General features: G+C 33.0%; 2 protein-coding genes across 3 annotated transcripts; both read left to right on the top strand.

Annotated features, from left to right (window-relative positions):
* Positions 1-451: 451 nt before the first annotated feature.
* Positions 452-2,631, top strand: LOC113515869 (acetyl-CoA acetyltransferase, mitochondrial). 2 transcript variants are annotated; one of them, XM_026900160.3, is made up of 3 exons: positions 452-618; positions 822-1,010; positions 1,354-2,631. In XM_026900160.3, the coding sequence occupies exons 1-3, from the start codon at positions 571-573 to the stop codon at positions 2,374-2,376; spliced, it is 1,260 nt and encodes a 419-aa protein (XP_026755961.1). In that variant the 5' UTR covers positions 452-570; the 3' UTR covers positions 2,377-2,631. The 2 variants fall into 2 exon arrangements, with proteins under 2 accessions (XP_026755961.1, XP_026755962.3); XM_026900161.3 differs by having other exon boundaries at positions 593-733.
* Positions 2,632-6,214: 3,583 nt separating this feature from the next.
* LOC113510468 (exportin-4-like) lies at positions 6,215-27,510 on the top strand. Its single transcript, XM_052899305.1, has 15 exons — positions 6,215-6,476; positions 6,602-6,880; positions 7,752-8,579; positions 9,028-9,194; positions 9,543-9,701; positions 10,093-10,199; positions 13,039-13,195; positions 14,059-14,218; positions 17,973-18,142; positions 19,122-19,252; positions 19,575-19,726; positions 20,240-20,409; positions 20,994-21,093; positions 22,048-22,233; positions 23,078-27,510. Exons 1-15 carry the CDS (start codon positions 6,405-6,407, stop codon positions 23,549-23,551), a joined length of 3,312 nt encoding a protein of 1,103 aa, XP_052755265.1. The 5' UTR covers positions 6,215-6,404; the 3' UTR covers positions 23,552-27,510.
* The last annotated feature ends 277 nt before the right edge of the window (positions 27,511-27,787 follow it).

The raw sequence follows: 27,787 nt of genomic DNA, 5'->3' as shown, positions 1-27,787 counted from the left end.
AGATATATAGAAAACACGCTAATACAAAAATTTTATTTTCATTTTAGTTTTAATTCTATAAGCAACAACAGTAAATTAATTTTAAAGATTCGTAATTTTTATTAAATATTCATATAATAGAGCTATGTTCCTATTTTTTACATCTATTTTACACATTAATTTTATCTTCTATTATTCAAAGCCATTCATTTTTGGATCCAATATTATACAAATAGGTGCCTAGAATCATAATAGTAAGGATGATTACTATGTTGAGAAAAAAATTACATGGGATGAGCGAAACCATTCAATAGGGTCAAAGGTTCTACTAAAAATAACACACCAAACTTTTTACATGTAGGTATAGGGTAAATGAGACAATTGAATATGATCTTAGACATCTTACATTAGAGTCCAATATCGTTTAATTTAGAGCGACTGTGCATAGATAAATCTATGTAAATAATAAATTGTAACGATAAGTCTATCTGCTGTATCTCATTTACGACCAGTTTTATACGGTTCATTTAGTTGCTATATTTTACACAGTTTTTTATTAGGTTTACAATTTATATTTCTAAAGAATTCATAATGATTTTCTTAAAAGGAATTAGCATCAAAATGTATTCAACAAAAAAGGTCAGTAAACCTATTCCTCTTGTAAGCAGGCAGAATCGTAAAGTCAGTCAGTCGAGCATGAACTGTCTTACATGTTAGTTGTGCTTAATAACTTAGATTCGTTACGATACGAAAGGTAATATCTCGCAACAAATATTAACCTACTAACTAGATAGTATTTGTTCTTACATATTTAATATCAAAGTGTTTCTTTTAATTTACAGTTCTTTATCACAATGGCAGCTTATTCTTCCAAGGTATCACTCAATGAAGTGGTAATAGCATCTGCAGTTAGGACTCCTATAGGATCCTTCAGAGGAAGTCTTGCTAGTTTATCAGCTACGGAACTTGGTGCGGTCGCTGTAAAAGGTGCGATTGAAAGAGCCGGCATTCCCAAGGAAGAAATAAAAGAGGTTATTAAATGACTGCCAATATTCATTGATAATTTTTACAAGTAATTGAATAAAAATATTTATGACTTCTAATTATGTAAACTAAATAAGGCTTGAATTTTATTATACATGTCATAAATATCATCATTATCTAGTATCGTGTTATTGATAGTGATAAAAATTCTCGACATACCTTAAAGTGAAATTGCGCGACCTACTGCCCGCCTAGAAAGTTTAACAGTAAAAGTGAAATATTATTTTGCACTAGATTATTACTGGTTTTAAATATTATTATTTTTAAATATTTATATTATGTTTAATGTCTCATACTGTGATGAGCTAAAATTTTATTTGTTCCTTTTAGGTTTATATGGGGAATGTGTGTGGTGCTAACTTAGGCCAAGCACCTGCTAGACAAGCTGTCATATTCGCTGGCCTTCCAAAAAGCACAATATGTACAACTGTCAACAAAGTTTGTGCTTCTGGAATGAAGTCGATAATGCTGGCAGCACAAGGGCTACAAACAGGTGATCAGGACGTAATATTAGCTGGAGGAATGGAATCTATGTCAAATGTACCATTTTATTTGAAGCGAGGTGAAACACCATACGGTGGAGTGCAATTAGTAGATGGCATAGTGTTTGATGGCCTAACTGATGTTTATAACAAGTTTCATATGGGCAACTGTGCTGAAAACACTGCCAAGAAATTAGACATTTCAAGACAACAACAAGATGAATATGCCCTATCTAGCTATAAACGAAGTGCTGCAGCTTATGAGATCAAAGCCTTCGCTGATGAGCTTGTCCCCGTACCTGTTCCACAGAAAAGAGGTGCACCACCGATCATATTTGCAGAGGATGAAGAATACAAAAGAGTCAATTTTGATAAATTTACAAAATTAGCAACCGTATTCCAGAAAGAAAATGGCACTGTAACAGCAGGGAATGCATCTACACTAAATGATGGGGCTGCAGCTTTGGTATTGATGACTGCTCAGGCTGCTCAGAGACTAAATGTTACCCCTATCGCTCGTGTTGTTGGATTTGCTGATGGAGAATGTGACCCAATCGATTTTCCTATTGCTCCTGCAGTAGCAATTCCGAAATTACTGAAAAAGACTGGTGTGAACAAAGATGATGTTGCTCTTTGGGAAATCAATGAAGCCTTTAGTGTTGTGGCAGTTGCTAACCAGAAACTTTTAGATTTGGATCCATCAAAAGTTAATGTACATGGAGGTGCAGTTAGCCTTGGACACCCAATTGGAATGTCTGGTGCTCGAATTGTAGTGCACTTGTGTCATGCTTTGAAAAAAGGAGAAAAAGGTGTTGCCTCAATTTGTAATGGAGGTGGAGGTGCTTCCTCTGTTATGATTGAAAAATTGTAAGTTAATAACAGTCTAACAGTCACTCCCTAGAAGCACTTTGTAATTATTTTACTTGTGCCTTTTTAAATGATTTGCTGTAAACAGTTTTATACAGTATAAACTACAATAATATAATTACATGAATAGGAAGAATAGCTTTAAGTAAAAATGTATTATGACTTTGATTATGAAATTTTATACAGGTGCTGTAAATGTAAATAAATATATGTATTGTTAGGAATGGATTCTATAATAAATCAAAGTTATTTTGTTTGAGAGACTTTATTTTTTTCCAGACCGGACGCTATAGAGGGACGGCCTGTACTGACCTTTTATACAAAAAATCCATGTCCTTTATGTGACATAGTTATGGAAGAGCTAGAGCCATATAAAAATATTATAGAAATTGTTAAAGTTGATATTACTGAAAGAGAGAATTTAAGATGGCTCAGACTATATAGGAATGATATACCAGTATTATTTCTGAATGGAAGATTTTTATGTATGCATAAATTAAATAAAGAATTACTAGACAAAAGGCTTGAACTGATCAAACAAGAAAGTTAAACTTGTTATGTTAATATGGCGTCCATGACCCAAATACGTACAGGTCACATCACATGTCTATACCAAAATTGGAAACTTTTGATAAAGAGCATAGGTATGTAGGTTTCTAAGTAGATAAAGTAAAACGTGTGTGTAGTGCACATAAGATTAATATACCTTAATATTAAGATTATTTATTAAAAGTACTATAAAAAATGTGTCATTTTCTATTTCTTTGCCAATGATTAATCACACACACAAGTTTTTATTAGGAATAATAAATAAACTTTTATTTGTTCTGATTTATATATGAGAAGTACCGTGGGTAACATAGTGCTATAACTGATATATCTGTAACGATATTTTTTTTTTTTTTATTCCAAGTTTTTTAAATGGTAGGGTCGTTTCAGTTAGTGTAAGTCTGATACAAAGGTAAAAAAAAATTCTTTCTATCGAGAGGAAGGTAATATATCCTGTCAGATTGACATTCACACGATCCATCTTGGAAATCATTGAATTCCTAATTTAGTCGCTTCAATGAGTAAATTAAAGCTAACTGAAACTGACATTCTCTTCAATGTATAGGTGCACCCACCTATTCTACCTACTGTTGGAATAGGTGTGTGCACCATTCTATCTTAGGTAGGAATAAGGAAATTACTAGTTATGTATTCTAGCAACCCCATTGCTAGCAATATACTCTGTCAGGTCGACCACCACATGGTTCCTTCTGAAAACCACGGAGATTTATTGAATTCATCACAATGAGCCAACTGGAGGGAAAGAGATTGTTAGTAATGGAGTGAAATAGCCCCATCACTAGCAATATATGTTGTCTGGTCGACCTCCACGTGGTTACCCCTGGAAACTATCGTGGTTAATTCTAGTTGAATTCGTAAGGATGGGCTAACTGACCTGCTTTCATCCTCATCTATTATCTCCCACTGGTGCTCCGCCAATGTATACCGATAGTACAGGCGGGGTTACCATATCATTATCACCCATTAAAAAAAAAGGGGCAAACGGACCAGACTTCATCCTCAACTATCATTCCTCACTGGTGCTCCGTCAACATATATCGATAGCGTGCAAGGTTACCATTTCATTATTATTATACCGACCGCTCCATCTTTATCTATTGAAAAAAATAATATTTCTATTAAAAAAAAATAGTTAAAAATCCAGGAAGAAGAAAAATCTGGAATTTTTACTAGAAAACCCTGAACATCTTTGTCTCTCGTCGTGTTTCATGCATTGGGTACTGAAAACCTATATCTATAAATAGGTAGATTTTGTTGTCGTTAAACTAAGAGGTTTTTTTTAATGGATGATAATATGTCGGAGACATGGGTTCGCTTTCGCACTCACCACACCTCCGACGGCAGCGACCCGCCCCCTGATGGTAAGAGCAGGTCTCCTCTCTCAAGATAGGGTGGATGGCGTGCTCACCCTACCATTCGGGGGATGCGCCGGTATATTAGCACATCCCCCAGGACCATTGGGACAATACCTTCCCACAGGTATCACCCCGGCCCCAGTGGGGAAGGAGGAGGGGCGGAACTGGGCACGCCCCTTCTTCTGCGTCTGACTCGTCTGCGGCTGTTTGACGGCGCGAGAATGGCACTCTTCCGCTCCCTTTCCGCCGCCTCCTTCTGCGACATAATGGCATCGCAGAAGACGAGCATCGCTTCCCACGATCTCTCATTGCTCACCATCCGCCGAACTACGGCGGGCAGCGAGAGATCGCTCCCCACTACCGCGGACAAGACACGACGCTCATCGGCATACGCTGGGCACTCCTCCAGCGTATGCTCCGCCGTGTCCTGGTCCGCTCCAAGAATAGTAACCCTGCCTGTGCTATCGGTATTTACGGGGGGCATCAATTAAGGATAATAGGTAAAGATGTAAAAACAGGCCAGTTGGCTCATAGTAACAAATTAATCTGAAATTAAGTACGATGGTTTCCAGAGGGAACCGGGATAGAGTCGACCTGACAGGATATATTTCTAGCAATTAGGTTGCATATCTCCATTATTAAGAATTTTTCCCCCCTTTTTAGGGAACTGATGAGCTGACAATGTTTTTTAATCATCAGAATATCTAATAGTTTTTTTTTAATGGGTGACAATGGAATGGTAACCCCACCCGTGCTATCGGTATACACCGGCGGGGCACCAGTGAAGGGTGATAGGTGAGGATGAAGCAGGTCAGTTAGCCCATCGTGACGAATTCAACAAGAATTGTTTACGATGGTTTCCAGGGGGAACCACGTGGAGGTCGACCTAATAGAGCATATTGCTAGCAATGGGGCTGTCAAACTCCATTGCTAACAATCCCTTTCCCCCCGAATATCTAATAGTTGCCTATTAGATTTTATACCACATCGAAGGATAATGGGATATAAGCTTATGGTTTGTCTGATGGTATGCAGTAAATGTTGCTTATAGATACACGGTGTACACAAACGCCTACAACCCTAAGGAAGCTTCCTATACATGTAAATTTTTAAGAAATAACGCCATTTTGAAAAACCACATACTGCCATTGCTGTAATTTTTTGTAATTTTTTTTTAAGTGTGAAAATAGAATGGTAACCTTACCTGCACTATCGGTATACCTTTGTGGGGCACTAGTATGAAATGATAAGTGAGGATGAAATAGATCAGCCAACCCATCATGACTAATTCCACTAGAATTAACCACAACGGTTTCCAGGGGGAGCCGCGTGGAGGTCGACCTGATAAGCAATGGACACGTTAGAGCCCATTATTAACAATTCCTTTCCTCTTAGTTTTTTTAAAATTGGCTTTACTTTATTACGATTATTTTTTACGTGACCTTTGAAAAATTTAAGTTAGTAATGGGATCTAACTGACTCCTACACCCTATCAGGTCGACCTCCACGTGGTTCCCCCTGGTAATCATCGTGGTTAATTTTAGTGGAATTTGTCACGATGGACTAACTGACCTGCTTTCATCCTCAACTATCATCCATCACTGGTGCCCCGCTAGCATTTACTGATAACGCAGGCGGGGATACCATTCCATTATCACCTATTAAAAAAAACCTATCGGTTGGTATCTAAATACCAATCAAAGAGTATACAACCGGATACCGGAAACACCCTTAAAAAAAACCCTTCTGCTTTTTAATCGACTTATTTTTAATACGACTTTAAAACAGGAGATTCTGTGTTTGACTGTATATTTTTTATGTAGGTATGTCCACAGATTTCTTTAGTTCATTACTTTTTATTATATCGAACTTCCAAGGAAGCGGACTTTTTTTTCTGATTTAACATGACAACTGACATTGACATGATGTCGTATATCGTTTTCGTTGTGTCGAAAGAAAATAATTAAATTTTATTCCATTTAAAATTTACTCTTCTCTATATAATATGTAAATATTTCTAATACAGTAATTAGAAACATTTAGTGTAAATTAGCGAATGTATTATATTCCATTCATCTCTTTTCTATATCTTATGTGTTTACAATAGATGAACACAATGGACAACTCTGTTCATTACTCCGCTATACAAACATTGGAGGCTGCTGCACAAATGCTTATGGTGAGGCTAAAATGAATATAATTTTACAACATTTTTTACAAATTACTATTTCTATAACCTTGACACCATTTATCAAATATTGATATAACATATTTTATGTAACATGGCCTTTGTTTATGTTTTAGGCACCTCCAAATGTGGTCTCTTCTGAACAGAGACGCCAAGCTGAGAGTGTATTCCTTGAATTTAGAAATACAAAGAATCCCTATGAACTGTGTCGTGACATTTTAGAAAAGTCCTCCTCTGATCAAGTGCGCTTTGAAGCAGCTGGGTTAATAAAATCAGCACTTATCAGGGAGTGGAGTTTATTGTCAGAAAATGATATATCTTCATTAAGAGAGTATCTGTTGAACTATTTATTAAGAAAAGACAGCCCTGCCTTTGTAAGAGAGAAACTTCTACAGGTAATTTTCTTTAGCATAAGTTTACTTCACATATATACATTATTGGGTAAAGTATAAATAAATAAAAATATAAACCAATAAGAAAGAGTGTAATCCAATAACTATAACACCATTCCTCGAACCTTTCTATCTATGTATGAAACTCAATAAATATTATATATATATTTTGGAAATAGAACAATTTCTCAATTCCTTGAATGAAATGAAAAATCATATTCAGACTATTTCCTTTTATTTTTATGGTCTATGTTCAAAGCTTTATTATCACACGGCTTAAATAGCCACATATAATGTGGGTTTGTAGTAGTTTCCTGTATAGTAATATAAATAATGTTGACATTGTAGTATAAATCATAATGAACAAATTTTCTTATATTTTTGTTTCTTATATTTTTCTTATATATATGTATATTATATTATTTATATACACATTTTTTGTCCTTATACTTCTTTTTGCATTTTTTAAAGGGCTTTTACCTTCTTTAGGTATTAATTTAACTCTATCACACCCTGTATTGATTTTTTATATATGTTTTCGTCTTATCTTAAATTTATAATACTAAAGAAGACAACAGTGATATCTTAGACTATTATAGTAACTGTCTTAGTTTCCCTTAGTCTGGGATGCAATTTACTGCATTTTTTAATTAAATTTTGTATTAATTGAAGTAACAGTTTATGAACTCATAAATAAGCCTGTGAAATGAAGGATGTTGTAATATAAAAAATGAATTTCTATATTAATTTCATTAGGCAGCTCTAGTTATTTTTTTAAGATTTTAATTTTTAATCCATTATTAGTGACCATTTTAAATCTTCTTGTCTTTATCCCCTTATATAGGACAATTCATTTAAATATATTTAATTTCAGACAATTGCCATAATAATCAAAAGAGGAAGTATTGATGATGGTGGAAGAGAAAGAAAATCTCTGCTGGGAGAATTAGAAAAGATAATTTTGAGCTCACCAATAAGTCAACAGAAATTGGCATGTTCACTGATTCTGGCAATAATGCAAGAATATGCCATTACTGTTAAATCAGCTGATGTTGGACTGATATGGGAAGTCCATTTTCGATTGAAAAAGTCATTTGAGGCTTTAGATTTGAAGAGAATATTTAGGTTTACTGTAGGTGTATTAGAACAGATTGTTCGTTCAGGCCATCGTCCAGAAGGTGAACAAGCATTGTTAACTAAGCAATTGTTGACTATTGTAGAAACAGTATTATGTTGGAGCCATGTATCACCATTGCTCTCAAAACGACTGATAGGAGCCTTTGAAGCTATTTACGAAAGTGACACAGCACCAGCTTTACGTTTGAGTTTAAATTGGAGAGATACAATAATGCAACCTGAACTTTTATCATTGTTCTTTGAGATTCACATGTATGTTAGATCTAATCCAGACTTAGCAAGTCCATCGTTGACTTGCCTTGTACAGTTGGCTAGTTTAAGTGGTGTTGTAGTTTCCGCTAGCAACTTGAAGCAACAATATCTAGAAAATTATGTAAATAGTTTTTTGAATATGATGGTATATATACAACCCGTTGAAAGGGAGATGTTAGGTATATCAGATATCTATAGGAGGTTAATTCAGTTTTTCTCTCCATCCATGATAGCAGCAACCCCTCCTGCTTTTCTTCAAAACCTAACTACTTTAACATGCCTTTGCATCAGAGGAGCAGCTATGGAAGAAAATGTGAGTATTGTTTTTATAAAATTCCACTGCAACTTCTATAGCACATTTTTAAAACTATAAAAAATATAGTACATAATGAAATATATAGTATTTCTTGGAAAATTATTAAAAAGATAGTTGTATGTTTGATACCTAATTATTTTTATAAAATCTATATTTTTTTGCACTTTTTACATCCTTCAACAATTTTTTGTTCAAAAAAAAATATCAAATGTTTACATAATTTTTATATTAGCAAGATATTTGTTTTATTTCTTTTTACTCGCCACTTCGAAATAATAAATTGAAAATATCCTTTCTGTAAAAGCTTACTGAATATACAAATTCAACACTATATAGTACAGCATATACAGTATATTATAGTTCAGTTGACAACCCTAGCTGCAACATCAACTTATTAAAGATACCTGACTTTTACAGACATGTTATTTGTATTTTTTCTTTTTAGATAAATGATGATACAGTTTGGAGAGAAGCTTTAAATAAATTTCTTCACTCCTGGTGCTCTGTAGTCCACGATACAGATGGCTATTCAGCGGAGACATTGCAAAATCCTTGTATAGAAGTATTTAATACTTATTTACATTGCAGATTGTCACCTCCCGATGGTATTAGGTAATAATATGTTTTTGTGTCTTTTGCCAGTATAAACTTCATATTTGTTAAAAGAATGCTAAATTATACTGATGATTGTAACACCGTGGAAAAATGCAAGTGTTTGTCTTTTATAAGTGAGAACAGCTGTTACTTCACATATTATTATTTTTATCCACTTTATAAGTGATATGACTTGATAGTATGTTCTCTTATCATATAGTTTCATTCCTGTTTTTCTAATCGTATACTGTTAATTGAGGTAACATTTATAACTATAATATAGATACTAACTAGCTAACAATCAAATTGTTACAACCAAAATAAATCAGAAAATTTTAACGTTTTATTGTTTTTATATTATTTAAGAGGTCTTGATAACCTTGAAGAAGATGTCAAAGACGAAATGGATGAAGATGATCGAAAACAACATAGTAATATGTTATTAACTATTGGAGCCATCGCCAGGAAAGCACCAGCACATTGTTGTCATGTGCTATTTACACTGCTTCAGGATAGGAGCAAGAGGTATGACTAAGAATTTATATCCTTAGTACAATTTTGGGAAAAAAATCATGAATGTAATAACACTAAATGTAAATTACTCTAATATGATATAATTTAAATATAATTGTGAAACTACAGAGATATCCTTTATCATTTAATTAGATTTATAAAGTTTATTTTTAAGATTCCATGCCAAAATTACTAAAAAGGAAGACTGATTAGGCTTCGATGTCTAAAATTTTGAATTTCACAATTTAAATTATGTAAAGACTGAGGCAGTTGTTACATGGCTTGGGGGGAAATACAAGGTCCTTTCTAAAGTAACTTCTCTCGTGATCACAATGCCATATTTATATGTTGTTATAATAATGCATTTCAAACATTGTTGTGAGATTCTACGTTATTTCTACAGACTCGAAACTCAGTTGCAACTCATGCATATGGGCAAATTACCAATAAGCAGTGGGGGAGAGCTAATCACCTTATTTGAAGATCTCCATTGGATCTTGATGATAACTGGTGAGTACTGTAATATAAATAAAAATTAAATACTGTTTATTGGTAAATGAACAGCATTTAATTTTCATTCATTCGAATAAGGTTTTGTAAAAAAAAAATTGGACAGAATGCTTCAGTCGGTTAGTGACTTCTAAATTATACATATCTACGAGATTTGATCTAAATATTTTGTCGCTTTAGGTAAACAACATTTGCCGCTTTTGATAGAGATACTTTATAAATGTGTATTATACATTGGTGATGAATAGAAAATGAAACGATCCTATTATTTGACAGACTTCCGATGAACGGGGTTACGGGGCGTAATAGTTTAGATAGGCGTGTAATTCCCTTCCTCACTACATTATCTACGCCCCGCCCCTTTCGTTAAGTTTCTCTCAACAATTAAGTCAATCATTTATAAATACAATAAATGGAGAACTTCCTTATTTGTACTGTGGGTGAAAACCATAATAATTACGTTTGATTTAAACTTGGCAACTATTGTATATATCATATCCTGTGTTAAATTAGGATGTGCTTTATCTATCCGCTTCTAGGTGACGTATTAAAATAAATTATATACTAGTTTTTAAATTAGATCTGCAGGAACTGTGAAAACCACATCAAATTTTGTGCAGTTCTTTTTCATGATGCTAGAACAAACGGACAAATCTTTTGAAAATTATCCTTTTTTCTTCTATTGCTCCTATTAAGACACCTTAAATATTTTTTTCTTAAATATCTCCTGTGTACAGATATTATATAGTTATAATTTTATTATATTACTAAGATTTCACGGGTGGACTCTGTAATAGATCTCTTCCACCTCATCTTATGTAGTGAGAGAGGTTCTAATTTATTTATGTATAAAATTTTATTCAAATCTGTATAGACATTTAAGTAAGATCGAACAGTTACAATAGTAGGGGGGGGGGGAAGGGATTGTTAGTAATGGAGACTGAGAATCCCATTGCTAGCAATATACCCAACCAGGTCGACCTCCTCGCGGTTCTCCCTAGAAACTATCATGGTTAATTCCTGATGAATTCATTATGATGGGCTAACTGGCCTGTTTTCGTTATCATCTATCACCCTTCACTGGTGCTCCGCTAGCGTATCCCGTTAGCGCAGGCGGGGTTACCATACCATTTTCACCCAACAAAAAAAAAGTTACAATAGTAGGAAGTAGAATTTATATGTACAAAATGACCTTTAGTCGACAACGTGAATACCTATAACATCTGAATGCAAAAGATAAACAAAAACTTAAGTATACTTACGTACTTATTTATACGTCATATATGTATATTTGTACTTATGAATTTGTGTGCGTAAGAACTGAATATAAATTACTGAATATTAACAAGTTAATACGATAATTCACCGATTTCTAAAACAGGAAGTTATGCGATTCGCTCTAATATAAAATGTACTAAATTGTTAATATATTGTCTTTTCTATTTTTACAGAATTAAATAATCAGAAGTACTTATAAAAACTTATATAAAAATTGCACTGTCTTAGCATAGAGCCCTTCCTTTCCTGGGAGTGTCGTAAGAGGTGACTAAGGCACTTAATGGTAAAGGGATGGGCAGCAGAATCTCTCTTAAAACATTACCAAAAAGCCTAACTGCGCTTGTCCACCCGGCTGCAAAGCGTGGCAACTATTGGCAAAATTCACCTTATGGGGAAGGCTTATGTTCAGCAGTGGACAGTTAACAGCTGTTATGATGACGACCTATATAAACGAATTGGGATGTTTATTTATTTATTTATTTATTTAAGGAACACCAACAGCATATTGCATTATAACAAACATTAAATATAATACAATATTAATGCACATGCCTATTATAGGTATTCACAGCATTCACTTTAACATAATTATACATTGCAAGAAAATCAAGTTACCTCATAAATGATAATTTTTTTTGTTAAAGTAATTAATGTATTTTTAGAACTGTACCTATTAGAATGATATCTCTGTTTAGAACCTTATTAAATCACATAAAGTATAACATACGACATACGAAAATGTCACATACGACTTTACATTTTTATGATAAATCCAAATAGATTTATTTTTATGGATTTCAATCGACATTAAAAAGTATTTATGTTACGCGGTGTCATCTCGAATTGTGAACTGTTTTTTAATGATTATTGTTATTTAAAAAACAAGTTGTTGTTGTTTCTTAGAGATAATTATTCCATTTTATAATTATATAATAGCATTTAGTTGGTATAAATCAACCTGAAATAGGTATAGGTAGGTATAGAACTTTTTTTAAGCATATATCTTTTCAACACCTTTCATACTAATACTCTGTACAAGCTGTATCGATATTGGTATAATAACTGAAATTCCCATTCTATCCCCATTATCCGTTAGGTAATCCGTCAGGTTGTTTACTACTCCATATTACTTAAAATATATTTTAATATTTCGACCTTGTTCCTTTAGGATTTTTTTTTATTTAACTTAGAATGGTAAACAAGCTGACGACCCACCTGATGGAAAGTGGTAACCGTCGCCTATAGACATGAGCAGTACCATAGACATAACAGAGTATACTGTTTCGTCCATGATACTACCCATGCGCTGCCATTCTTGAGGATTTAGGTGTTATTGCTCTGTACCTTCTAAATTCACTGCCATATCCCTTCAAATCGAAACATAGCCATGCAAACATAACTGCTTCACGGTAGAAACACGAATGGGTCAGAGGTGCCCAAACAAACGACTTTTGTATAAAGTCTCCCTCTGAAAATTTATCAGTGTCATACATAATGTTTGGGTTCGTTATACCTGTTCTACTACATCTAGTACTTGGAATAACGATTATTATATTTTCAGGTCATTTTCTAGCTGTGGATTGTACAGAAGGCGAGACTACAATGATACCTGCTGAGATCATATCATATAGTTTGAGAGAGAACGCGAATATCGACGCCTCGCTCAGATATTTAGTTGGCGAGAGCACTAATACTGAAAACGTTGATCCTATTCTCAGGTAGATTCTAGTACGCTCTATGTGTCTACATGATAACCTAAGATATTCAATAAGTATTTTAAATATAGTGTTTACTAGCTATGCTCCGTGGCTTCGCCCGGGTAAAATAGCACATATAGTATCTTAGTACTAAGTTAGGATATTACCTATCTGTGTACACAATTTTATTCAAATCTGTTAGGAGTTTTTGTGTGAAAGAGTAACAAACATTCTTACAAATATCCTCACAAGTTTTCGAATTTATGATTATAATATTATTTATATATATCAATATAATTATATAGTATATATACAGGTATATGTTTACTACCTATTCGTTCCGACATCGCACAGGTGTAAATTTGGCATTGTATGCCAATTGCAAACTTCGAGATGCAAACTTTCCATAAAAATATCAAAATAAGCCAATGAAACTCATCACAAAATTCATTTTGTGTTTTAAAAATAAGTTGAGAAATAGACCGTAATCAAAATTGACCGTCTCAACGTTAAAAACGACTGTCAAAACGTTTATTTTATCTAGATAGGAAAGATTTAAAAAAAATTAACAGGCCATTGCCCTTTCAATAAACACTTATGTACAATAATGTCTGTGGCCCCCACAGACAGTCCTTTATGTCGAGGCTGTTTTGATGCCAAAGAAACGGCTACTCACATAATCCTGAAATGCGTGGCCCCTTACAAATTCTCTTCTGGGCGAAGCTTGGTTGGCTATATTGGCCACGACACACGACTTTGTGCGGAAATGGAAGAACAAATTACATTAATCAATTTTGACAACATTCGTGCTATACTGACTTTATTTGGTCTTTGAAAATTATTTGTGACAACAATATCTGATTGTTTTTTTAACATTTTCATAGATTAATTGGAGAAATTCTGCGCATAAGCGCCTGGGAGTGTGCGGCATTGGAGGCAGGTCTCGGCACCGTCTTCAGTCCAGAACTATCTGCCACTATATCGTGGCTCTTAAAAATTTGGGCGAATTCGTACTTGATGGACCAGTCATCTGTATATTCCGAGGTAAATATAATAATTCAATGATACTTTTTAAATATTGATGTCAAGATTTCTTAAACATCGTTATTTATTTATTTATTCATTAGTACAAATATGTGTACATGGCGGACTTAATGCAAAAAGCATTCTCTCCCAGTCAACCATAGGGAAGTGTCAGAATACTCGAATGCGGTACTTAATTAGTATTGATATACATACATACTAAAATTGAACATATATGAACGAATAAATATATATGAATAACACATATACTTACACATATATGACATATGTTATTGCATTTATTTAATGATTAATAATTTAATTTATTGAATTCTATTATATGTTAGACTAACCACTAACCATATGATATTAGATATGAATATATATATATATATATATATATATATATATATATATATATATATATATATATATTTTATACAACTTAGAATGGCAAACAAGCTGACGGCCCACCTGATGGAAAGTGGTAACCGTCGCCTATAGACATGAGCAGCACCATGAACATAACAGAGCACACCGTTTCGCTCATGATACCCCCCCTGCGTTGCCATTCCTGAGGACTCAGATGTTATTCCTCTGTACCCTGTAAATTCACGCCATATCCCACCCTTCAAACCGAAACACAGCTATGCAAACACAACTGCTTCACGGTTGAAACACGAATGGGACAGAGGTACCCATGCAATCGACTTTTGTACAAAGTCTCCCTCTGGTATATATATATATGTATATGTATTTGTGTATATATATATATATATATATATATATATATATATATATATATATATATATATATATATATATATATATATATATATTCAATAATAACTATTATTTTTTATTCTGTTACAAGTTGGTGAATGTAGATGTTTTAGTATAACCGAATGTACTGAATGACCTTTTTGTCAAATTTGTTTTATATTCTTTTTAAAAGATAATTTCCATCTTACTACAGCAAACAATGACTGTAAATATATTAATGTATGTGCGATTTGTATCTATTTGGGATCAAATATTGTACGATTAGTTTCATTGTCAGTCTATTGCTAGCATCTGTTGATCTAACCCATATTATTATGATAATTGACGACGGTATTGTAGTAGACACGTTGTTTTTCATTCGAGATTCTATATTGTAAAGGGAATCAGAGGTCATATGTTACTTTCTCATTACCATAAGAAAAAGGAAAGGTTTTTCTTTCTGAAAGGTTGGTTGGGTTGCCATTCATCTGATGTTGGTGTTGTCTATTGATGGCAGTTATCGCTTACCATCAAGTGAGCCGCTTGCTTCTTTGCCCCTTAGGTTATAAATAAAAAAAAAAATCTATCGATAAATATGTTTATAGTTTGCTCAGGGCTCATTTTTGTTGTACGGTTTCTCATAATATAAGCAATAATGAATATAATACGACCGTTTGACCTTTAACACGCAATCAATATGCCATAAAACTCATGAATGTACCTGGTACATTCGTGCGTTATTATAACATTAGTGTAGTAGAACTCCCACTATTAGGCAAGTGCCTCTCCCAATTAGAGGAAAGTATAAGTCTATTATTATTACGCTGGGCAGAGCATAGATATAGACTACAGCATTGCTTCTTCAGTTGCCTATTACTAGAACCTTCGCATAAAAATAAATGATGACATATAGTTTTTTTATGCGACTCAGAATGACACACGATCTGACGGCTTACCTGTTGGAAAATGATAACCGTAACCTATAGATATGAGCAGCACCATGGACATTACATTGTATACCATCTCGCCCATGATACCTCTCATGCGTTACCATTTCTAAAGACTAACTTCTTATTCCATTACTGTTGTGATTATTAGCATTTACATACTTACACTGCCGTGTGGTTCCGGTATAGAATGGGCCACCCTTTCCTTTCCTGTGAATGTCGTAAGAGACGATTAGGGTAACTTAATGGTCGAGGGATGGTGAACAGCGTCGCTTTTAACCCTTAAGAGCCTGATTTTTTAAATCAAATAAAAAATATATAAGTGTATCCTTTACTGTGTTTAATAATGGGGAAAAATAGTAAAAAAATCAAAACTATATTTTTATATAATTATTTTGAAAAAAAAAAAACATTTGGTAACATGTAAACAGCCAAATATTAAAATAAAATCGATTGTAGGCGCCCAATGCGATTTATAACTCCAGTATCAAATTTGAAACTTCAGGTATTTAAGGGTTAAAATATCACTAAAGCCTAACCCGTTTACCAAGCGTGGCAACTACTGGCAAAGCCTTCCCTTATGAGGAGGCCTATGTTCAACAGTGTGTTAACTATGTTAACGGCTGATGCGATACATACTTATATAAGAGAATGAAAGTCTGGAAGAGATCGTTCTTAGCGATAGAGCCGCCCATTATTTTCTTAATGTAACATTTTGTGGTATTTGTTTGTATTAAGGTTTAGGTATTAGTAGTAATCTTATGAAGAAAATAATAAAGAGTATCTATCTAAAAAAACTTGTTGTAACAGACATTTTGTTAAGTGTATTATTGCCACAAATGCTATTGATCACTGTTCAAGGTTAAAATATTTCGGTACGTATTGTTTGGTTTGTGTGTTTTACGCTATCGTCATCCAACCTAAGTAGTTATAAAAAATATTATTTTGTTTCAATAATACTACTTACCTACCTGTATGTACCCATTTCTACGACAAAACTTAATGACAAGTTATAGAATACGATCTATTTATATATCAGAGACAGATTGCACAATATTCGTGTTTCTGTCATTAACCAGATGTGCTAGCAAGGCTGTTTCAGTTTGAAGCGTAGGAATGACAACGACCGAGGGTTACCATAGAGGTCATAGTATATTCAATGATATTTATGATCTTTTTCACGTCTATAAGTGACAGTTACCACTTTCCTGTAGGTAGGCGGTCAGCTTGTTTGCTATTCCAAGTTGCTTATCATTTTTAACAAATTGTTTATGACGCCATAAATGTCATGTAGCGATATGAATTACATTCTTTTAAAAATAATAATATACTTTTTACAAGTCGATTTAGATTTGAATTTAAACGTTTTAAATCTAAAAATTATTATTGAAATCAATTCAGAATGTGCGAAGTTGCGTAATACTATAAGCGTAACACCAGTTCTTTAGGAATGGCAACGCGTGAGGAGTACCTTGGGCCGTATAGTATATTCTATGATCTCTATGGTACTGTTTTTGTGTATGTGTGATGCTTATCACTTTCCATCAAGTAAGTCGTTAAAACGAAAAATACGCCTACAAAAGATACAAGCGAATTGAGAATCTCTTCCCTTTGGAAGTATGTATTACACTTACTTATTTACTTGCACTAGTTATAAAAATAATTAATAATAATAATGAACTCTTTATTGCGCACAATAGAGGTGTATACAAAAAGTATTTATACAGAGTGTGCATATACAAAAGGCGGCCTTATCGCTAAAAGTAATCTCTTACAGACAACTTGGCATAAATAGTAGATAAGTACAGAGAGAAAGGTATATGGCGCAAGTTAGACACAGTAAATACAAAAAGTAACCAAACAATATGCATAATATTTTAACAATCATTTATATAAAAATAAGATTACTATATATAAACATACATATATAATATAAATAATAATACATAAACATAATTATATAAATATACTAAATAGATCAAGGTAAATCACACGTTACTTTTAACGAGAAGTGATACAAAAGGCGGCCTTATCGAAATATCTTAAAAATGGTATACCATTCACAGATGTCGGCAGTATTGGAGTGTGCGTTCGGGCCAGGTTCGCGTGGTGCCGCCTGGGCCGTATCGCGATTAGCTGGCCGCGCGGCCACGTGTCTTCGGCATCTGCCTGGCCAACCAACTGCTGCTGACCATGCGGTGCGCCTGCTGGCCATGCTCGCACACCATCACCATAAGTACGTGCATACACTCCAGTTGTTTATAGAGTTGTAACTCCGAATATAAATAAGGCTCTCGAAAGTTTGCTATCGGAGGATTCTCGGATACTTCGGTCATATTGCTACAGTCCTACAATTTGAATAAGCTAATGGTTATAGGCAAAATAGAGGGAAAAAGACCACGCGGACGATCATTTAATCGATGGTCGAACTAAGTAACCGGCGTTACGGGAGTGTCAATTGCAACTGCCCTGCGAGAGGCTGAAGACCGTGCGAAATGGAGTAATATAATATCATAAGAGAGACAACAGACGCCTTTCAAGGATACGACCTTCAGTAATGAAGTAGACGAAGAGAGAGAGAGAGAGAGAGTAATGTTGTATACGGTGTGTGGACACTGCCTACTCAATTCGCACGCAGTGCCCACGCGCCCTTTAGTCACGCTCGCATACAGTTATAAGTACATGGATAATCTTCTGTTGTTTGTTTAATTGTGTACGATATATGTAAAGTATACGTACTCCATACACAACATAACACATCTATAAGTTAATGATTGTGACCTTTCAGAACTAACAGTATCATTTAATCAAAATAATTATAACGATTACGAACTGTCGAATAGTAGTTAAAAATCAAATAATTTATAAATATATAATGTACACGTAAATAACCTGCATATTCTCCGGTGTTGCGGGTGCTCATGGGCGGTAGTAGTCATTTACGTAACGTAAGCCTCATTCCCATGTGGTCCCGGCATAGAATAGGCCACCTCTATCTTTCCCGTGGGTGTCGTAAGAGGCGACTAAGGGAGGGCGAGGGATGAGCTGCAACGTGAGTCTTAAAACATCTCCAAAGCCTAATTGCGTTTGCCAATCCATCTACCAAGGGTAACCTCTATTATAAATAATTTGTTTTTTTTTTGTTTGTCACGTCCACTTGTTTTTATGAATTAATACAGACATTACCACTTTGGTAATTAATTTATTATTTTCAGACACAATCCATTGGCCAGTTGCGAGGAGTTCCTCTCACTGGTGGCTTGGGAGGCATCTGGTAGCAACCTGTCTGGAGAGCTGAGAAAAGAGCTTCATAAGTCATTCGCCATTGCCGCCACGTACGCAGAAGGTACGGAGTAATTTAATATTTTAATCCCGTAGATATGACTCTACCCACATTTAACTATTTTGCACCAAAAGTTTCTTGTACATTGCAAATTTCAATGTTTCGATATTGTATTTCAATATTGTAATGTTTTTTATAAATATTTAAGTCAAAGAAAGTTTTTTAACTATTTACTGAGATACAGGCTCGGCCTAGTTCGATGGTTAGTAGATCTAATTAAATGTATCTAATTTATTATTCAATAAACACAGTTTATTATTATTCTTTGGCATTTATTATTATTTTTAAATATAAACAATTTAGCTGTAAATGCTGCCCTTTTCAGGTGAAGTAAGAAATCGCCTCTTAGCAAGTACTATGGCGTTACAGGAGAAACTGATGAACATAATTAATATGCAGTCAGATACAGAGCCAGTGCGCAATATGCTAGCTGACACTTTAGACTGTTTCATTGGAATAACTGAAGGTGTCCATGAGGTGAATATTGCGTGCTTTTTCTTTCCCTAGTTTAGAAGTCAGATATATTATTATATATAATATATATAATCGTCCTGATATTCAAATTTGAAATTCTAATTTTTTTTTCTACTTTTCTATGTTACATAGGAAAATTATTTTTACATGAGTATATCGAGAATTTATATAATTAATTAATTTTTTGGTTTTATAGTATTTTTATTACCTGTCATTAACTGCAAAATACTAGAAGGAGACATAAAAAGTAGTTTTATGTCTCTCTGTCCATACCTCTGTCTCACCTATATTTGTCGCTAAGCGCTGACATGATGTGTCAGTTTGAAGGATGAGATATGAGCGTATATGACAATAAAATCACTGAGTATATTTTCGTGTCAAAATATTCGAAAATTTATAAGTAAAGCAAGCGTTCCTGCGCTGCGGTATCCGTACACATCTGAATCTATTAGATATTTTTATTTGAAAATGGCATATAGCATTATTACTTTTTTATAAAATTAAATCTGTTTACAGGTGGGGGAAATGGATGAACAATTCTTGATGTTAATTGGTGCCTTAGATAAAATACCCGGAATCATATTTAAATACCACAATTATCCAGGAGTAGTGTTGCCATCGTTAAATTTACTATCTAAAAGCGCAAAACGAATGCTGCATTCAGTACAACCTCAAAATGTTAATAAGTATGTTATTTAATTATTTATTCGATAGATACAAAAAGTTTTTGTTTAGCTATGAATTTAATTAAAATCTAATTAAATTCAAATTTAATATAGGCCAGTTAAATCGTTTATAAAAATGTTTATGTATTTTAATTTTTTGTATGTTGGTAACATCAACTAGGCTAATTTTGCGCAGAATTTAAAAATCTGTTGTTTACTATATGTTGCTCATTAATTATACATTATTTGACATAAAATTACTATTAACTGTTTTGTTCATAAGTACATAATATTTGCAAAAATTTAATTTAATTTCATTGTTTCTGAGAAGTTCAAATTTTTTCTCATGAAAAACAAAAATATTGCCAAATTTTTTTGGTCTTATTTTATTATTACACAGTCTTGGATGTGTTTTAATAGTAATAAGATTTTTACTTAAAGTAAATATTTTTGTATAAAATATATAAGTTGAATACAAAATTCTATATACACAATGTCTGAGAGTAATATTAAAATATGATTATTGCCATTTTAAATAATGATTAGGTTTAATGTGATGACAAAATTGCGAATAAATTGTAACTACATATAAAAAATTATTTCAGGTTTCTAGAAATATGTAACACAACATTTGAAGTGTACATAAGATGGAATTCTGGAAAAATCTCGAGTGTTCCACAAGATGCCGAGGAAGAAGCGTATGAGGTATGGTTGTCCACAACTTTTATATGGGGGGGGGGGGGGAAGGAATTATTAGTAATGGAGACTGAAATTTCCATTGTTAGCAATATACCCAACCAGGTCGACCTACTCGCGGTTCTCCCTGGAAACTATCATGGTTAATTCCTGATGAATTCATCATGATGGGCTAACTGGCCTGATTTCATTTTCATCTATCACCCTTCATTGGTGCTCCGCCAGCGTATTCCGTTAGCGCAGGCCGGGTTGCCATACCATTTTCACCCATCACAAAAAAAAAACTACTTTTATATGTTTACTTGTATTCTGTGGTTTTATCCACGTAAGTCAGTATATAAGGTATTTTATGTACTAGTATAATCTACCCATGTACCAAACTTCATTTAAATCTATTTAGTAGTTTTGGCATGAAAGAGATTCATCTGTCGGGCCTTACAATCTTTCACATTTATAATATTAATAAGATTATTGCATGATAATGCCCATTTTTGGCCATGGATACCCCTATATGAGGAGGATATTGCTCCAAATTTGTACCAGCAGTATTTTATTTGAATTTTGAAAAAGGAAGGACTTTCTTAATTCGCTTTAATTTATGTAAACGTAAAAGTAACGCTATTAATGGAGAAGAGGAGAAGTAGTCGTTTGTCACGGTATGGACATGTGATGTGCAAGGAAGAAGAGAATGTGGTAAGAAAGGTATTAGGTATGAATGTGGATGGTTATAATGCAGAGGAAGACCCAAAAAGAGATGGAAGGATTGTGTGACAGATAACATGGCCAGAAAGGGAATGACTAGTGAAATGACTGCAAATAGAGATAATTGGAAAAAAAAAACATATTATGCGAACCACAAATAGATATGGAAAAGGGCAGGAGAAGAAGAAGATAAAAGTATCAAACAATATATAATATTTAATCACAAACATTATTATTAATTTTATTTCTTATTGCTTTCAGGATATTTGCGCCCTAATGGAATTGATCTGCAGTATAGCGCGGAGTGGGTCCGAGCACGGTGTCGGCGACACTTGTGCCCGGGGACTCCGCATCTTGTTGCCACTAATAACTCCTCCGTTGCTGGCGCTACCTACGTTGGCTCAACACGCTTATAGAATGCTGCGGGATTTAGACTCTGCGGATCAGGTTAGATTTCATTATTTATTTAAAGAACTTTATAATTTGTGTGTATAATATTATCTAATTCAAATAAATTTTAGATTTTTTCCCCATGTGTCATTTTGTAGAGGCTTCATCAATAATCATCTAAAGCAATATATATCTAGTATTATAAGTAAAAATTGCATTGTCTTTAAAAGACAACAATGGGCAGACTTACATTTATAATTTAAAAATAAAATACTGCTCATATGAAACTATCATAAACAAGTAAAGGGTATAATAAATAGATTTTATTTGAGTTTGCGTGCTCAATCTTAGACCATGACAACACTTAACTTTAAGTAAGACTGTAGTCAAACACTTTTTTTTTATACACCTTAGAATGACAAACAAGCTGACGGCCCACCTGTTGGAAAGTGGTAACCGTCGCCTATAGACATGAGCAGTACCATGGACATAACAAAGTATATTGTTTCGCCCATGACACCCCCTATGCGTTGCCATTCCTGAGGACTTAGATGTTATTCCTCGGTACCCTGTAAATTCACGCCATATTCCTTCAATTTTCGCCATATTTCTTCAATCACTTCAAACCGAAACACAGCCATGCAAACACAACTGCTTTACGGTTGAAACATACAAATGTTTTGATTTTCAATTTAAATAAATGTAAATCTAGTTACTGTTGTCTATTGAAAAGAACACACTTTATTTTTAGGTTTGTATTTTAGTAATTCAATAGGTCCACTACCTATTTGTGTGTATAATATTTGAAGTGTATAACTTCCTACTTTATATTATTATGTTAAAGTAAGCCTGTCTCTTTGCTGCTTTTTTTTATAATTGAACTGTTGGTTTGTTGTTTCAGATAACAAATTTACCGATAGAAGATTTTAATATGGTAGTTACAGCGTTACGTGTCGGCCTCACAGCTGTTTCATGTGATGTCTCAACACTATGCTGTGACACCATCGTAGGATTATCGAATAAAGCGCGACAATTAGGCGACGATAATCCATACTCTTTGTCACTATTAACTCTCGCTGAACTCCTACTAATGCTTATTATTAAAATGGAAATACCACCTGATTCTATACCCGCTGCCGGGGCAGCGATATACGCGTTGACATGTGTGAAACCAGCCTTATTAGAAGGGTTGGCAAGACAGTTGATCGAAGCATTCGCGGCGAATGACCCAGCCAATGTACCTAGATTAGAGGAAGCCTTCGGTGTACTCACGAATGGCGTACTTTTCGACGGCCTCAGGCCTCACAAAATAAGATTTCAAGACAATTTCGACAAGTTCCTAGCAAGTGTCCATGGCTTTCTAATTGTAAAGTAATTATATACTTATTTTATGGCATTGGAACTGTCCTGCTATTGTCGGATCCAAGAAGCTCACAAACAAATGGAGATTACTATACTAATATTTTTTTATATTACAATTAATAAAAACCTGGCCCTTGGTGTTGTATTTTACCATGCTTACAATTGGAGCATGAAATAGAAAGAGATGTTAATATCGGTGAGTTGTAGTTTATCTTGTTTACAATCTTTGAGCACAGACAGTTAACTACCTCGCTGACGATTTTATCTGATGTCTTTATATGTAAATCTAGCTATTGCAGTGTCTTGTCCTTTTTCTTTGAACAATATTTTTAATTGTAAAAAAGGGACAAGACACTCAAGAGAAATGAAGTTTCACTTTTTATGAATAAGGTTGTAGTAATTACTGTTGATCTCATAAAAGCACGTTACAACGTGTTTCTTGATGCTCCACTGTATTTTGTCTATTTGTTTCTACCTTGTGAATGTCTCTACCACGCAACCATCTGTTTGCGTCTTAAAGATAAAATTAATTAACTATCTCCATATGTTTCTAAGCTTGTTGATCGAATCACACCAAAAATTTATTTGAAAGACTGATGACGTCTTCAATCTTAATGGAGCTTGTAGACGTTTTGGAAAATATAATCAACTAGTAAGTATTATTAATTTTGTATTATGGAATATCAAAAATTGTGTTTGCACAAAACTGTAGTCGAGGGATGTGTCTACACTACAATTGTAATTTTCATTATACAATTGGTTATGAGATCTTGAAAATAGAAATATCCAAGATTAAAAAAAAAAAGGATATATTGTGTAATGTAATTTTTTATTATCTAGTTACAGTTGACTTAGTATATAATTCTTCAAACACGTAAAAATTCAATAGTTGTACTGTTTAAATAATGAAAAATGATGAACATCTATTATTTATGTTAATGACAACGGAGTACCTGTCAAAGTTTAAAATAAAGATTTTCGGTCATTCATAATATGCTCCTAATTGATATTTTGTAAATATCATTAAATCTATCGGTATGCGCCATCTATCGCGTTGGTCTTTATAGAACTGTCAAATATATTAATTGCAAACATGTTTCTTTTGGGATCGTATTATGAAGCACCGAATTGACAATTTTAAACTATTTCTGGAAGCTAAAATTAATGTGTCGTTTATCATTAATTAATAAAATTAATTTAAAAATACTTAGATATATTTACATGATCAGGCGATTTTTTTTTTTATTAATACAATCGTCTTGAATGTCCTTTATGTGGGCTGTGTAATAAAACACTATTATACTAAAAGAGCTATAGTATTTTAACGTTTCCTTAAGAGATTGTTGCCATGCGATATCGTAATACTAAAATACTATTACAGCGTTCTCGAGTACTATAGACGGTGTCGCCGATTATTATAAACAGAATATCGTTACTGGTTTCAATTTAGAAGCAGAATTAATTTCTGTGCTCTGCGATAATTTGCATTTTATGGACGGCATCGCCAGTATATTATTTTAGTGGTGCGAAGTCGCCACCTCTTAGAGGTGTTTATCACTAAATGTTATGAGCGATTCACATCTTAATTATTGTGGCTTAGTTAAAGGCCTAAAAAATAACAGGGTGCTTCACTCCATTGTCATGACTAGATATCCATAATCTTCCTATAGCAAAATATATTATTTTTAAGTCTGTTATTATGTTTAATTTATGACTAAAATAAAAAAAAAATATATGGGAAATCACTGTAATCGTCCAGCAAAGGTATTTTAGTCCATGATATAAAATTATGTAAAGATGAAACTTATGTTAGAATCTTTTTCGTAATGACTGTATAAATACATACATACAGTAAAAATGAGATATATTCAGTTGATAAATTTTCAATGAAATCGTTTTACGAACGTTTAATGATATCCCATCAAATTTGATCTGTGTTTTAGAAGAATAGGCAATAAACGTATGTAAAAGAACAGTGAACAATATATAATCTCATATAGCTTGCATATATTATTAATTTCTTTATATTGGGACATCTGTTCATATTAGCTTTAAGATTACAGTGATTTTTCAGGATTCTTTTGATATCTGCATAAAAACTGCATAATGGGCATATTAACATTTTTTATGTCACCATTTCACATAGTTGTAGATGAAAAGTATCTTATGTTTACAACGAACTAAAAAACAAACTTATCTTTTATCGCGGTTGTGAATGTAAGAAATGAAGAATCAAAGGATTTATTGTGGTATTAAATATTTCTATAGGTTAAGTGATTAAAAGTACACAGAGTACTTGCAGCTAGTTAGAAGAATTGTGGTTATTATATGTAATTTATTGAGTTTTCAATTGATATCAGAAAAGTGAGTGCACTTGTATAACTAAAACTATGTCTGCAGTGGCAAAATCTAATAAAACAGAAACCAAATAGTTTCATTGCAGAATATAAGTCAACCTTGAGAATATAATAAACAAAACAAAAAAATTTGTGATAAGTAAATTTAAATATTTACTTATCACAAAATGTTAAAAGTCACAACATAACCATAAATATTGAGAGAGGCATTAAAAAGTGTTAAGTGCCTATGTAGATTTCATAATAATTTATAGTTAATCTTTATGAAAGTTTGGACTCTGTATATGACAAACCTGACCTTCTCACTTTCCCTGAGGAGGATTATAGACCCTCTACCAAGAAGTTATCTAGGAGTCTCGCTCTGTTGTCTGTATATGTGTGTGCATACATGCGTGTGTGAGTGTGTATATACGTGGAACAGTTCTTGCACTTTCGCGTATGTAAGAGAGTTATAAACAATTGGCTATTTGGTTACTACTTTTATTACATTTAGCCCCTGTTATAAATTACATCTTATTAAATTTACCTAAAATTATGTCTCATATTTCTTGTTAATAAAATTTCCCTTCCGCTGTTAGATTTGTATGCGCCAATTTTTATAAAACACATTAAAACATGAAAGTAAGTTTAGGCTTAGAAGCCTTCATTGAAATTTATATTTATACATAGCAAATAATAGAGCACATAGAAATAAATATTTATAGAAGAATATAACTTAGTTTATTTTTTGGTATCTGTTATATTACATTTTTAATAGATGCCTAACATAATTTTCGGAATGAATTATGAGCCTTAACGTTTGTGTTATTTCATACTAGTCTTCAAAAATAAGCCTTATTTTTATGTACATAGAGTTGAGAATTTCTTTTCGTTATTTGAAGTTTCTTACCCGAAACTAGTTATTATTTTAAAAGAAAATGTTGTAAATACAACAAAATACTATGTTCAGTTAATATTTTATAAGTGTGTTATGTGAAATAAAAAAATAATCTTGACATACTTCATGTATAAGTTAAAGATATTTTGAGATAGTAATTGTGCTGTAACATCTTGCTACATATAAGTGGTAAACATTTAAATTTATAATTTCAGCCACGTGAAGTGATATCTATTGATTAACATCAGAAAAGTTATTGGTCTTTTTTAATTAAATATTTTTCTTTCAAGGTTTCTTTACTACTACTACCACTGATTTCATAAAATTGAAGTACTTAGTTATTTTTTTATTATAAATGTAGAATAATAAGACTAATTACGTCATAAATGTTTTAAAAAATGTTATTGTAGATTCACAAATATTTGAGATTGGTGAATTTGTGTCAAATATAACAGGTAACGATACAGTACCTAAACATTTCGGAAAAATTAAGTACATAAGGGAAAAATTCTTTAATAATATTGGTTTGGTAATAACTCTGTAATCTTAAAATATGATGTAGGCACATACATTCATTTGTTATTCTTTTATTACTTAATAATAATAAATAAACACATAAGAATAATTTAATACTCATAAATTTATTCAAATAATAGTAGGTACAAATTATTTTGTTTAAAGTGTACTAACAAGTTAATGTATATATTTATCTTATTTCTTTTTATTATTATATTAATACTTATCAATTTTACTGTTTTTATTTTTCTATACCATAGTTATATAAATCTCTCAAAATGTGTATTCATTTGAGTTTATAACAATATCTAAATTGCAAATAAAATAAATAACATGGAATTATCATGTTATGAGTATTGTTAATAATAATAAATATGTGTGGAGGTAAACATAACAGTTTATACTGTTTTTTTTTGTGGATGAAAATGGAATGGTAGCCCCGCCTGTGCTAACGGGATACACTGGCAGAGCACCAGTGAAGGGTGATTGATGAGAATGA

This window comes from Galleria mellonella, unplaced genomic scaffold (genome assembly GCF_026898425.1).
Source record: "Galleria mellonella isolate WM207_F2 unplaced genomic scaffold, CSIRO_AGI_GalMel_v1 utg57, whole genome shotgun sequence".
Taxonomy (NCBI): domain Eukaryota; kingdom Metazoa; phylum Arthropoda; class Insecta; order Lepidoptera; family Pyralidae; genus Galleria; species Galleria mellonella.
This window is presented reverse-complemented; position numbering and strand designations above follow the sequence as displayed.